The 14,091-nt window shown below is 40.8% G+C and overlaps 2 protein-coding genes across 3 annotated transcripts; one reads left to right on the plus strand and one right to left on the minus strand.

Moving 5' to 3' along the window:
* The first annotated feature begins 4,289 nt into the window (after window positions 1–4,289).
* LOC117735193 (lipid droplet assembly factor 1-like) lies at window positions 4,290–6,677 on the plus strand. Of its 2 annotated transcripts, none has more exons than XM_034539679.1 (5): window positions 4,290–4,410; window positions 4,496–4,662; window positions 4,787–4,955; window positions 5,064–5,203; window positions 5,875–6,677. In XM_034539679.1, exons 2-5 carry the CDS (start codon window positions 4,543–4,545, stop codon window positions 5,950–5,952), a joined length of 507 nt encoding a protein of 168 aa, XP_034395570.1. In that variant the 5' UTR covers window positions 4,290–4,410; window positions 4,496–4,542; the 3' UTR covers window positions 5,953–6,677. The 2 variants fall into 2 exon arrangements, with proteins under 2 accessions (XP_034395570.1, XP_034395571.1); XM_034539680.1 differs by having other exon boundaries at window positions 4,554–4,662.
* A 523-nt stretch (window positions 6,678–7,200) lies between these two features.
* LOC117734578 (ER lumen protein-retaining receptor 2) lies at window positions 7,201–13,687 on the minus strand. Its single transcript, XM_034538726.1, has 5 exons — window positions 13,417–13,687; window positions 11,241–11,341; window positions 10,987–11,145; window positions 10,624–10,876; window positions 7,201–8,482 (listed from the first exon to the last, which is right to left on the minus strand). The coding sequence occupies exons 1-5, from the start codon at window positions 13,505–13,507 to the stop codon at window positions 8,448–8,450; spliced, it is 639 nt and encodes a 212-aa protein (XP_034394617.1). The 5' UTR covers window positions 13,508–13,687; the 3' UTR covers window positions 7,201–8,447.
* Window positions 13,688–14,091: the final 404 nt, after the last annotated feature.

The raw sequence follows: 14,091 nt of genomic DNA on the forward strand, positions 1-14,091 counted from the left end.
ACTTACTTTGTTATTAAAAGTATGTTTTCTGATAGACTGCAGCGGCCATGTTGAGTTATTATAATTGAATGTGTGAAACACGTTGATTAAATATCACAAATTCAATCGTAGCCCATAACGAAGTGGGTGATACATAAAACAGCCTGATGTTTCTCTTAATCAAAAGAGATGCGCTGATAAAAGCAACACGCGACTCGTAAAACATGATTGTTTTTAAGTTTATGGGTGCAATTATTACTTCAAGGAATTGTCTGATCTTTTGGGAAAATATGGTAATTCAGCTGTAGACGAAGACATTGTCATCACTCAGGAAGGCACATTTGAAGCGTTGGCTTATATGTTTGACTATATCTTGGTTATGACCACTTGCACGGCAACCAGCAGAGACCAGAAAGTAATTGCAAGAAACAGCATTTTACCCTACAGTTGTGTACTTAATTAAACAAGCTATACAACTTGTGGAATAGTGTGCGTTAGAGCTGCTGGTAGGTTGATTTTGTGACCTACAGGTTAACCGTTGCCCTGCTCCCATAGGCTCTGGCTTACTTAGAGTAATCTTCTTATGCTAACTTTCTCTCAGTATTCTTATTTCCAACAATGTATATTCTCCTCTGTGTACTCTATTTGTGCAGCGAGGCTGTTGTCGGGGAGCTTTTGAGAGGCTCGCGAGGGCTCCGTCCTCCACAGCTCCCTTAAGCACCCGCTAGGGAGCTCTCTCTGAGCCTCTGGCTCTCACCAGTCAGAGGACATGAACCGGGAGGTAGACGTGCATCAGTTAGCATGGAACCACAGGAGATTACTTCATGCCCCTCCTCTCTAAGTGATTAGTTTTTACAATCAGAGAATGCAAATTGGAATTCACCGGCAGGGCCATCAATCACATCCTGGCTGCAACATGTTGCGCAACTCTCGGCACGTGCCAGTAGACATATCGCACAGTCAATCTGCTCTCGCATTAAGATTTCCATCTCGTAGAGGTGCGCGCTGCTTTGTCTCATCATTTGTTTCAGGAGCCGGTCAACAACTCCGTTAGTGTCACCTGTCTTATTTTGCTCAGCAGGAAAACAATCTCAAACTATTGTATGTGGCACATTTGAATGTTTGGTAAGCTGCAATGAGATCGTGAGGCTAAAATAATATTTGAATGTGACGTTTATGGCAAAATAAAAATACAAACCGGACATTATTATAAAATATATAATAATAGTTGAGCTACGCATGGGTTTGTGCTGTTACAGAATAAAACAAGTGATATCTTTATATATTTTGTGGCATTTACACCACAGACTGCTTGACATTGATTATTTCAGACGTTGATTGATCATATTGAGTTCAGCCCAGTTCACACTGTGGCAGTGCATTGTACACTTTCACAGGTACATAACATAGTTTTGACCTGTCTTCATAATTGCTTTAGTTGTGAAAGAACTATGTTTGTCATATAACTTTAAGGAGAATAGCAGTAAAAACAGCCAGGAAGGAGCTGGGATAACTGTATTAATAGTAAAGTATTTATACGATACACTATATTTAGCAGTGTAGTGAGCACACAAGATGATTACCAGAAGAGGAATTTTTTTAAACGTTTATGTTAAACATGTTATGATTATATTTTTTGTATTTTTCTCTTTTCGTTTTGGAATAACTTAATTTTTTCTAATAACATTCTACTAAACTGCTTGCAAATGCCCTGAATGAGTGCTACTGTTAGCTTAACACGCACCATGAACTGTGTGCTACCTAATATTTAAAGGGCCAGTGCGTAGGATTTAGTGGCATCTAGTGGTAAGGTTGCAGATTGCATCCAACCGAATAACCCTTACTCATCCCTCCATGTCCATGTGTGGCAGAGAACTACGGTGGCCTTTAGGTACCAGTTTGTTTTGTCCATTCTTAGAAACATGAAGAGCTCCCTGTGTAGATAGAAATTACTAATTCTAAGGTAACGGAAAGACAACGATTCTTAGTTTCAGGTGATTAAACAGTATTGTAAACATGGTAATGAATATAACGTATCATTTCGGTCAATAAATCCCCCTAAATCCTACATACTGTCCCATAAGTCAATAAAAACAACATTCCCTAAGTTTTAAGTGCTGCCTCCCGGCCTGCATGCCTTTCTCTTCAGATCACGATATCTATGGTTGGATGACCCTTAAAGCTCCGAGTATCCACAGTGAGGTAAAGCGCTCGTGACGTCTTCTTGTTTTGACTCGAGGCGTTCACAAACACAAGGCGCATTGAGTGGAGGAATGCGACGCATAGCATGCAGAAAGCCCAAACGCGCTCTGTCTGATCGGGGATTTATTTATATTTATGTAACCATTGATGAGGAGAGATCTACCATTATTGAATGTTTAACGTCATATCAGATATTTTCCAACCGTGACAGAAGATGAAACATTTTATTTAAAAAAAACTGTCTACTGTTCAACATCCAGTTCCTGTCATCAAGTGACGTGGTGGGTTAATAGCATGGCAGCAACCAGGCTGCCATCAACTGTGCAGGAGAGACCAGTGGGGACAATGACGCGTAATCTGATAAGGAAAAATATTATAATAAAAGCCTGGAGTGAAAAAATAATAATAATTAACTAGTGGGAATTCCTTGTTTTTTGTGTGCACGAATGCACAAACCGACACACACACCATCTCCCCAGCCTGGGTTCACTGAGTTCACTGTGTCCAGAGGTAGATGCAGTCTCGCTCTCACCAAATCAATGCCAAATCAATACAAAAAGAGGGTGATTAATTATGGCCGGCAGCTGTAAAGGGTCCACATACAGTAAGTTGTCACCAGCGATCCCGGGGGTGTCTCTCTTTGGTGCATAGTTCATAACAGGCCACTCGCAATTATGTGCCCACATATATTTAATGCAATCCAAAAATCTAGGGGATGGAACTTAATTCGTGGTTGTCCATGGCGACTCATATCTACGACTGAGGAGGTAATCACCAGTGGTGGTGAAGTTCAGCCATTTAACATTCTGATCAGCCTCACAGAGAAATCTGGCTGTCGCCGTCTAACAGCCGCACAGAGCCGAAGGGAAGAAAGTGTGGCAATTATTTTTGAAGGAGCAGTTCCAGTCCGACAGCTGTGAAGTCAACTTTGAACAAGAAATCTCCAGAGAAATAATGTCGTGATTTCCCTCGTTTGTATTTCCGTGCGCTCCGGATGGCTCCTCACTTCGAACAGACATCCGGTGAAGAGTCCTTAATTGAGTCCTCAATCCTTCACTAACGTCGGTCACAACTTTGGCTACCGGAGAGACAATAAAAAGAGAAACTAATTAATAGACAATTCATCACCTGTCCAATAAAGATGATTGGTGGTTTAATGGCGCAATTAGGCAGAAGCAGAGAAACGACATCTATCATAATTAGTGCAAGTGGTCTTTTAATGAAAATGAGTAATATGGCAGAGAAGATATGTGTTTGTCCGGGTGGTTAACTTTACCCTCTACTATTATATCACAAGCTGTGAATCACAAGCCAACTTCAGTCTTGTAAATAGACAAATTAGTAGCGCGCTTTGGCTCAACTGCTGCGGTTACAAAGCAGAGCGTGGATGTAATTAGTGATAACCTTATTAGTTGTATAAGTCAACAACTGTTATATTCAGGGAGGGGAAACACACCCAAGGGGCAGGTTACTCACGGACCACGGTCACACTTTGGTTTGAAAAGTCTGGTTTTAACTTTAATAGGCCTTCATCCGGAAGACATGACCCACAAAGCTCTGCAGAACGAGGCCCGATGGACTCGTCTTCAGAACCGGAAGTAAAACAATCGTGATGTTCAATGATCTCGGATCGGAAATCCTTTGGTGGCTCATCGTAATAATTAGAATATATCAGTATACAATTCAGTTTTATTTCCACTGAAATAATTCCACAAGTATAAAATGAACAGAAACACATATATTATTTATATTTATTTATTTAACTGCTCATTTCGGCTTGCTGTAGATTTGTTTTGGGTTTTTCTGCTAAATATATTGGTCCCATTTATTTTCTCGTTTATTTTGATTCTTAGTTTAACTTTAAGCTCCCGTACCGATATCACCAAATGTAACTATGCACTTTATGGAAATGTAAATGAATCTTTTCGGAATAATTTAGAGAATACGTCACATAATAACCCAAAAGCAGTTCTTAAGAAAAGTAAAGCCCCCAGTCTTTATAAACATAACTGGTGAACAGCAGATGGCAGCAACACTACCTACAAGCCTTTTAGAGTCTCTCCACCAGGAACAAGGAAGGGGGAGAAGAAGGAAGAGGAGGAGGAAGAGGAAGAGGAGGAGGAAGCAGTAGAGATGTGATCCTTTTAAAAGGAGGGACTGAGGCAACTACAGGACACAGTGTCATATGTTCTGAGCTGTGAATATAATCAGGTCCACTACATTGTTCAGGTTTGTACTTTTAAACTTTGTCTTGTGTTGTTTGGTGTGAAACTGAAGCCTCCAGCTGTTAGCTAACTAAATGCTTCTGTTCCAGTCACTTGAATCCTAGAGTCTCCATCTAACCTCGCTCCTGTCTTCCTCATGTCCTGCAGTCCGAAGCGGTTGAAGATGCAGCACAGCGGCAACAACAGCGCGACAGACTTCCAGAAGCTGTGGGGGAGATGGAACGGCCTCGTGAGCCGCTTTTATGATGACCCCAAGGTGACAAGAGACTATACCTGCACCTGTCCAAAGAATCGTTCTTTATTTAAACGTGTACATGTTTGCTTTTCTGTGTTTCCTGTCTGAGAATGACCGCTGCATCCTGTCTTTCTCCCTTTCGCAGGTCGCATGGCTGATGGACACGAGAATCGGGCAGTACCTGGGCAGCCAACCGGTCTTAGCTCTGACAGGGTTGATGTTTAGTGCCATGGCTGCACTGCCGGTGGGACTTTTCCTCTCTTTTGCTCTCGTGACCATCGTCATGTCGGCTGTCGGTTTTATTTTCTTTGAAGGTATGTGTGTAATGGTGTCAAAAACAATGTTCTACCTTCTACCATTTAAAAAAAAAAAAAAAAAAAAAAAAAGGTTATTTTTATAAACCCAACCCGTGTTGTTTCCAGTGTTCCTGTTGTTTATAGGAGGGGTGATTCTGATGTGTGTGCTCCCCGGCATCGCCCTCTTCGCTGTCATGGTTGCATTAGTCTCCAATGCGCTTTACGTCACCAGCTCCAACATCTTCAGCCGCTATTATCTCACAAAGGTAATGTGTCATGTCGAAAAGAGAACATTTGACCTCACATGATTTTATTGTGTCCCTGTTTTAACCACACTATCGTCTATACTGAAAAGTGGTAAAATCAAGTCAATGGACACTATTCATCCTCTCTTCTTAAAGGAGAACATAATCTTCACACTTTCATACGCAAAGCAAGTTTATTTATACGGCACATTTTATACACACGCAGCTCAAGGTGCTTTATAATGAGGTTCAGAAAAAAGACAGGAGGAGAAAAAAGGTTTGTTGAAGGTAAAGAAGTCTAAAAAGACACAGGTAGGAAGAGAAAAAGAGTATATCTGTGGGGGCGACTGTGGGTCAGTGGTTAGCATGTCCGTCTTTCAATCAGGGGGTTGGCAGTTCAATCCCCGCCCTAGTCGATGTGTCCTTGAGCAAGACACTTAACCCTGCGTTGCTCCCCGTAGCTGTGTCTACGGTGTGTAATGTAACAAGTGTCTTTGAGTATCTTAAAAAGCGCTATATAAATTAAATGGATTATTATTATTATTTTACAATAAACATAAGAACAATGTATATCATTTTTTTTTTTTAAAAGAAAGGCCAGTGCACATCCAATATATATTGCAATTTCAGCATTAATATCTGTGACATTGTTTCTGTATTGTGTTTATTGTCTGTTGTCCTTCACCTGCCAGGGAGCTGAAGTCCTGGACGACCAGGAAGAGTCCATGAAGAGTGAATGTGAAACAAAGAAACTGAAGGAGACGCAGTAGCTTGATTCTTCTTCTCTCTCCGATGGTCAACTTTCAAATTCGCTGAGCAACCTAAACTCCTGAAGCTCGCGGGATTCAGAGGATTCACAGCCTTGAATGTACCATATTCAGCTAATATTATAAGCGCAAATACTTCCTGATTGTTACTGTATGTCTAAAGCATAAATATTATAAATTCATATTTTTTTGTGTCATTATCTTTATACATATGAAATGTCTACAACAGCCAAAGCATGGAATGACTCATCTTTCAACTGCCTCAATGGTCAAATTCAGAAGATTTATGTAAATCGAATCTGTACTACGTAACCTGCACTATGGATTCATCTCGAAATGGCATCTCATTTCAAGTAATTGAGTGAAAGTGTTGACTCATGGCTGAACAGTGTGATTAAGCCATGTACTATTCCATTTTCTACATTCATTTTTCAGTCTGAAAATGTGTGGCTTGATTATGCTCATCTGATCTGATGTTTATGCCTATTAGGCCAAAATAAATGCACAATAAAACAACCAAAGACGTGCTTAAGTCATGATGTTGTGGACTAATTGATGAGATAATGTAATCAACAGATCTGTAAAACTTCTCTCCATAGACACCACTTCAAATCCTGTGTTCATTTAGAAGTTTCTTGGAAAAAAAAGTCATTTGGCATGAAGAAAAGCTTACAAATTGACTATTGAACCAAGAAATCTTGAAGAGCAGCCCTAAAAAATAAAACCGTTACATGTTTACCGTTGCCTTTAAAAGCACAATATTGTATATTTATAGCTTTGAATAAATGTTTCTCAGAATTCACATCTGTGCTGGTCTTTTGTCCAAAAAGAGATGGAGATATAAAATGCAATCTGTTGTATGGCACAACAGATTGTTGTATTACGACTGTACATTTGTCCTCATAAAAGATCCGTGTGTGTCAGAAGGAACTTATTGCAATTATAAGTGTACTTGACTTTGTTCTGTGTACCATTTATTTAATAGTATAAGAGCCACAAAGGACATTTTTCTGTACTTTTACTACTTTAGGTACATTTTCCTGATTATAGTTGCATACTTTTACTGAAGTAACATTTTCAAAGCAGGACTTCTATAGTGTGGTATTTATACTTTAATTTAGGTGAAGCATCTCAATACTTCCTTCATCACTGTCCATAGCCCTAGTGGTCAAAAACTAAATAATGTGCCTTAAAAAATAAAAGGTGTGCTTCTATTGTCGCATGGTTTCAATAATCAAACAGCAACGGAGGGTGATTCTCATAAAACCTTTAATGGAGGTGATATCATGCAAGAGAAAAGAAAAGACATAAAAAGTGGAAATAATTCTTTAGGAATGACTAGTTTGCATTAGAAAAAAAAACAATAAAGTTTTCAAGAGGCCTTTAAATGTTATAGAAATGCACCCATTGAACACCACTCGGTTACAGACCAGCACCATGTCAAATCCGTTTGATTAGACATACAGTCCACACTTGAAATGTGACAACCAGCTGAAGCATTTTAATGCCAAATATCATTTAGCGATTCCTTATTGCTTTACTCTCGACTTCATTGAGATTTCAGCCTTGAGATAACCGTTTGAAGGTGTTGCTGAGTTTTGGAAATGGGGTTTTCAACCAGGCAGAAACAAAGTTTGTGCTCGATCGACATCAGAAATGTGATGTTTTTTTTTACATTAAAGCTGTCAAACAATTGATGCATTATATACACCCTTCAACACAGTAAGCAGAGGGGGAAAAAGATCAATAAACACACGAGAAGGTTTCATCCCAAATGAGATATCCACCATTTGAAAACACTAATATCTATGTCCAACTGATTGCTGACATTAAATGAATTCATTTCATGAGATGAAACTACAAAATGTTTCAGATTGATAGTTAAAATGTTGTTCAGGGCAATTTTAGAAAGCGATGCATTTACAAAATGCATGCGTGTTGGCGTTTAACTGTTGCTGTTGGCATCTTTACATATTCCGGGAGACGGTACATGTAGAACAGTATATGCAGACTAAAAATCAAAAAAGTAAAAAGAAATACTGTGAGAAAGTGTACATAATCTTCATCAGGCACATTACCTCTTTATCGCACTCTTTAATAAGACTGTACATTTGTGCATTTCATTACCAAGTCAAACAAGGTACTTTTCAGAGTCAACCCTATTTGTAACATTATAAAAAGAAAATTAAATTTCACCTCAGATGTAAAAAAAAAAAAAAAAAAGAAAGAAAGAAAGAAAAAAGCCTTTTCTCCTATTTTGAACAGCAATGAAAAGAAGTTTAAGGCAAGATGCTGAACGCAGAAATTCAAAAGGTGGACCAGCTGGGTTTTTGTTCAGCTCTGGTGTTTGTTGGCATTTACCAGATCCATCAAGAAGACTAGTGTTTTTACCCCCGATAGGTGGCTCTCTGTCTCAGGCATCTTTTGTTGAAGGTCACGAGATGTCATCTCCACACCCCTCAAAGTCAGCTGGGAGTCTCCATCTCCGTCTGCATGTTTTACGCCGGCAGGCTCAGCTTCTTGCCTTTCAACACTGAGGAGATGGAGAGAGAGAGACAGTCAGAAAGCATCCCATAGATGATTCACACCGCTTTGCTTTAAACGGGTCGGCAGTGCCAGAGTTTTTAAAAGGGAACTCGTTGATTTGTGTTCAGAGGTTATAAAAACCACACAAAAGGAGTGCTTAAGACAGAATGTACCCACAGGAGACATAACACAGAGACATGCTGTTTTTTATGATGTCGAGTGAATAGAACGAGACACTCGAGGAGGAAAAAGGAGACAGAAAACGTTTGTCTCCAGTGTGTTATGCATATTCATTTTTTTGCTTTACAACATTAAACAAATGGCAACTTCTCTTTTATTTTAAATGTTTTATTTGAAGTCTGATGTTTTTTTTTTTTTTAGGTGACATTTTTATGCTGCCGTCTTGACCAGGAAAAAAGATGCAGAATCTAAATTGGAAATGTTTCTAGTAAACTGACATCAAAGACCTTCACTAATTTCTTTCCATCGAGTTCCATAAGACGACCCAAAGACCTTTTGGGGGCCAGAAGGAACTGAATTTGTACTCTAGTTGGCTTTTTTCCATTATATACATTTGTATATCTTGTAGAATCGTTGTATTTGTTGTTTTAATGGCCAATGTTAACCTAGTTTTGGGCAACACTGTAGAAACATTTGGCTCTAGTAACTGACATCCAAGTTTTTCTAAACAAAGTAGTGTGAAGAGCGCATGACTAGTGAAGGAAAGGTCTTTCTTGACGTTACTCACAAGCAATGTATTTCTAATTACAAAAAACTAAAAAAATCCAAAGCCGTGGCTTTAAATTGATTTTATTTTAAGTTCAACCGATGCGAATTTGAGGCGACATCAGTCCGAGTTTGTGCGTACTTCCAAACTGTATATGAGCACACATTCCTCTGTGGTTTTCTGGGACAGTGTTTCCCAGCTTAGCTACTGCGGACCGACCGTAATACAAAGAGGGAACTTTTCAATAAAAAGACCACTCGATTCAGCAAGCTAAACCGCTAAAGCCACAAATTAGCTTCAGCTGAACTTTAGGAATGACGTTTTGCTGTAGAGCTCCTTCATCGAAGGCACTCTAGGAAAGAGTAGTTCAGTGAAAACTGGAAAAAGTATTACATCATCCAATAATTCCGTCAACACATAAAAGGCATTTCAGCCCCACTGCTCCGTGATTCACTCCTGAACCCCGGCCTCATGAAATTCATAGAGCCGTACACTCCTGCTACGACTCTAGCATCAGTCACTCTGGTACCGCCAACCCCAAGGTCCTCTTGTTCACAATACCTTGAGTCCTCCCTCCACACAGCCCTCTCCTGGTTCACATCCTACCTCTCCAACTGCCAACAGTTGATTAGTATCAATAAATTACAATACAAATAAACAGCCGCAGTCTCTCAAGGTGTCCTCCAAAATTTGGTACTCGGCCACCTGCTCATTCAACATCATACGCCACCACGGTCCTCATTTCTACTGCTATGCTGACGACACCAAGCTCTACGTCTCTGCCAAATACCCTCTCCACCATCACCAACTGCTCTCCCAGAGATCACATGACCCCAGTCCTTCAAAACCTCCATTGGCTCCCCATGCAGCAAATAATACAGTTCAAGAGTCTCCTCGTCCCCTCCAAAGTCCTTCCCAACCCTAAACTCCTTCTTACCTTTCTGACCTCCTCTGTCAAGCATCGGACCGGTGGTAACAGGGACCCTTCTCTATTACTGCCCCCTCCCTCTGGAACTTTCTCCCCCAGCATTCTCCACCACTTTAAAAATCATTTATTTAAAATCGTCTTTTAATCTGTAATGCTAAGTTATGTAGGTTGTTGTTTTGTTTCGTAACGTTATGTCATCTATCTGCCTTGTTCATATTGTTAATGCTTTTATTGTTTCTGTTTAACATTTAAAATGCCTTTAAGTACCTTTTAAAGCGCTATACAACTAAAATGTATTGTTATTATTATCATTGTGTGCTGTGTTAAGATAGACTTAAAAAGCTTTTTACTGTCGCAGAATAAGGAAACATTAATTGGTCACTACACCTTATTTCATGTGTATAACAAATGTCCCTATTTGTTCTCCATGTATTGTCTGATAATTACTCTCCTATTTCTTTAGTTTTAGTTATATAATGACAAGGAAACTCACCTTTGGTGACATAAAGGTAGAAGAAGTCACAGTAGAGGACAGTCTGGACCAAACCGGCCACGATGGCGATCATGTCAAAGAAGCCTTCGAAGTAGAAACGCCAGATCCAGTTGAAAAGATAGAGGGCTCGATACAGGCCCAGGCAGAACAGGTAGTGGGTGGTGATCGTCTCTGCCTCGCCAGTCTTGCTGATCATGAAGAGCTGCGGCAGGATTGCCACCGACTCCAGGTAGATGGAGAACGTCCACAGGATCTGTTGAAAATGTATATCGTTCATACTAAAGTAAGATAAGACGTTTACAAGAGGACGTTTCTCATTGTGGTGAGCTCTTGTGTGACAACGATGCGAGAGGTCTAACCCACCTCCAGGAGAGCGAAGTCGTGGTTGATGAGAACAGCGAGACCCCCGACGGGAACAACCAGGAACTCCACTCTGAAGCTGTCATGGTTGCCATCGTAGGTGGCCCTGAACTTCACGTAGATCAGGTAGACTGTGGCATACGCACAACCGATGTAGATCACCTGGTGAACAAAGCAGAGCAGCCTGTCTTTGAAGGCGCTGGCGAGGGCCGCATGAAAGGCTGCTGGTCAGCGCTGAGGCGTGACTGGGGTCTTACCTTCATGCTTGTGTTATAGAGGGAGATGAAGGAGGTGAGCAGATCCAAGTAGCGCGTGGTGAACACGATAGCAAACAGGATTTGGCTCTTTCCAGAGATACCTTGAACACAGACATAAAGCAGAGTTAACATTCATGTTGAACCAGCAGCAACTTCAGAGCAGCTTCACAAGTAGTTTGGATGAAAACGTGAATCATAAAAGCGTTCCCTGTTGAACAGTGACATCTACTGGAAACATGATGAATATGTAGCCGGAAAATCAGCAGTCTCAGTCCTTTTGGACTTGTTTTTATAGGCATAAATAGTAAAAATGCATGTATAGTGTACTTTATTTAGAGTCATCTTACTTACGTTATTAACTAATGCTATCTTAGAGAAATAGCACCAACCAGTTTAACAGATTGGCAGGCCTAACAGCCACTGAAGAGCATAGATTTGTGTTCCTTCACTTACGCAGTACATTAGACATAACAAGGAGTCCTGCGAATACAAGGCGGCGAGGGCCAAACAGCCTCATAGAACATCTTGTTGGTCTCAAGCAGAGATGGACATCCCTCACTCATCTTCCCCATACCTTTACTATGCCTAAACATAACAGTGCTTACCTTGGAAATAAGGTCAACATGCTTTAAGAGACCCTGAGTGGCAGAGCGGTGGTCACAGAGCACAACACGCCTTAGCGAAAAGGTTCCTGGTTCGAACATGCCAGCGTCTCCGTGTGGAGTTGTATATCTATGCGTCTATGTGGCTTCTGTCTCCTCCCACAGTGTCAAGAGATGCATGGAAGGCAAATTGGAAACTCAAAATGAAATGCATCGATTGAGCCGATTTTGTCAGCCCTGCGACTTTCCAAAACGTACCCCTGATTCTCAGCCTCATTCATGCAGGTCCTGGTCGATCTAGAGGTCACTGGATCTGTGCGTGTACCCGTCTCTCTGCCTATGCTGTGTACGTATAATCTGAGTCCTATCAGTGCTTGGGAACACTTTGACGTTGATCAATATCTCATCTGATACACATCCTTCATGCATGTGTGCACTTTAATATTCCTAATATTACCATTCTGTTTCTCCATTGTGTAATTGCACTATTTCTATCTACGACACACAATATATATATATATATATATATATATATATTGCATGAGAGCTTTTTGGTAATTGAACCGTGTGGCCCAATTACTGCACTTCAAAAGTAGGATCCACTAGTGTGTCCTCTTGACTACACACCACAAATACTTATTACACGTGTGCTTCAAGGTGCAGTTTACCATTAATGAATATAAAGAGACAGAGAGAACTAAGCATGGTAAAAGGAAAAGCATCTCCTTTAGTTTACCATTAATGAATATAAAGAGACACAGAGAACTAAGCATGGTAAAAGGAAAAGCATCTCCTTTAGTTTACCATTAATAAATATAAAGAGACAGAGAGAACTAAGCATGGTAAAAGGAAAAGCATCTCCTTTAGTTTACCATTAATAAATATAAAGAGACACAGAGAACTAAGCATGGTAAAAGGAAAAGCATCTCCTTTAGTTTACCATTAATAAATATAAAGAGACACAGAGAACTAAGCATGGTAAAAGGAAAAGCATCTCCTTTAGCAGCGTGCTCTGCAGCGCCTCCTAGAACGCCACGTCAGAAGCCAGACCAAACTAATCGAGCAGCGAACCTCAGACTAACAGAGCAGGAGCGAATGGATGGGTGGTGTGTAGAGAAAGAAAAAGCGAACACCAAAAGAGAAGGAAGGAATCCCCCCCTAAGAAAACCTACTGAGCAGCATGCAGCTCGGTTTAGCGACCACGGTTAGGGCTAAATAACTCATACTGGCAATCCCAACAACGTTAACATTAGATGATGCGAAGCTATAGATACTTGCCGATTTCAATATTTAAATAAACCCATTTGTAGTCAAAGTAGCACGTAGTCTGCTGCTATAAGTGATAGCTGCTGTTATCAGCAGTTAGCCCGCTGGCTGCTAACGCTAATAGCCGTAGACTCTAATGAATGAGTGGGGAAGCATTAGCATGAAGCTAACTTTAGCATGGAGCTTGCTTGGTTAAGAGAGAACGCTAAAACGACCTTTTTCGCGAATTAAAGAAGGGCAAAGTGAATCGGCAACGTTCGTAAAGTAACAACGAGGCGTGTGTAATGTAAGTTATAGCTTTGGCTCACCTGCACACGACCTGCTTTTCCATATTTTGAGCAGCAGGATGATGATAGCAGCCAGATGAGAGAGGTCTCCTGTCAGCCTGAAGATGTTCATGGTTGCAGGGTGAGACTAGCAGAGACTAGCTGTGCGGCTAACGCAGATGCCTCTTTTACTCCTTCGAAGTAGATCTCCGTATGAACGCTTCTCCTCTTTAATTCAGCAGCGAGCCGGTCTGCGGGCTTCACCGGGGGTTGAGAACATGGCGAGAGTGCAGGTCGACGTGGAAGGGGGCGTGACCAAACGCACAGCGGGATTGTGATTGGTCCCTCGATGTGATCGACAGCACGAGGAGTTCCGCTCCAACAAGTTGGACGGAAAAGGAGCAACATCTTGATCCCGCGTGCGAATGAGGCGGAGCCCGTTGCATCAAACGACCAAGATACAACTACACGTCGTTGGGTTGTTATTACCAATGTGTTATAACAGCTATGTAATGTTGAAGCGGGTTGAGGATGAGTTCATTTTACAGCAACATATTACATATCGGTTGGTTACATCTGAAACTATTCTCAATATTCCCCTGCAGAGGTCGTACAAAGCAAGTGAACTGACAATGTAATCAATGTCATAGTATTTCTTAATGCTCTGTTTTGTACCCCGTCGGGTGACTGCATGTTTATTACTTTATATTATCAACA

Source organism: Cyclopterus lumpus, chromosome 8 (genome assembly GCF_009769545.1).
Source record: "Cyclopterus lumpus isolate fCycLum1 chromosome 8, fCycLum1.pri, whole genome shotgun sequence".
Classification (NCBI taxonomy): Eukaryota; Metazoa; Chordata; class Actinopteri; order Perciformes; family Cyclopteridae; genus Cyclopterus; species Cyclopterus lumpus.

Bases quoted from the DNA above. Each gene is read 5' to 3' on its own strand.
- LOC117735193 (XM_034539679.1), top strand. From the start codon at position 4,543: ATGTCCTGCAGTCCGAAGCGGTTGAAGATGCAGCACAGCGGCAACAAC. The intron at 4,956-5,063 runs GTATGTGTGTAA...TGTTGTTTCCAG, and splicing joins CGGTTTTATTTTCTTTGAAG to TGTTCCTGTTGTTTATAGGA. The intron at 5,204-5,874 runs GTAATGTGTCAT...TTCACCTGCCAG, and splicing joins GCCGCTATTATCTCACAAAG to GGAGCTGAAGTCCTGGACGA.
- LOC117734578 (XM_034538726.1), bottom strand. From the start codon at position 13,507: ATGAACATCTTCAGGCTGACAGGAGACCTCTCTCATCTGGCTGCTATC. The intron at 11,146-11,240 runs GTAAGACCCCAG...TTTGTTCACCAG, and splicing joins TCTATAACACAAGCATGAAG to GTGATCTACATCGGTTGTGC. The intron at 8,483-10,623 runs GTGAGTTTCCTT...CCATCTCCTCAG, and splicing joins CTACCTTTATGTCACCAAAG to TGTTGAAAGGCAAGAAGCTG.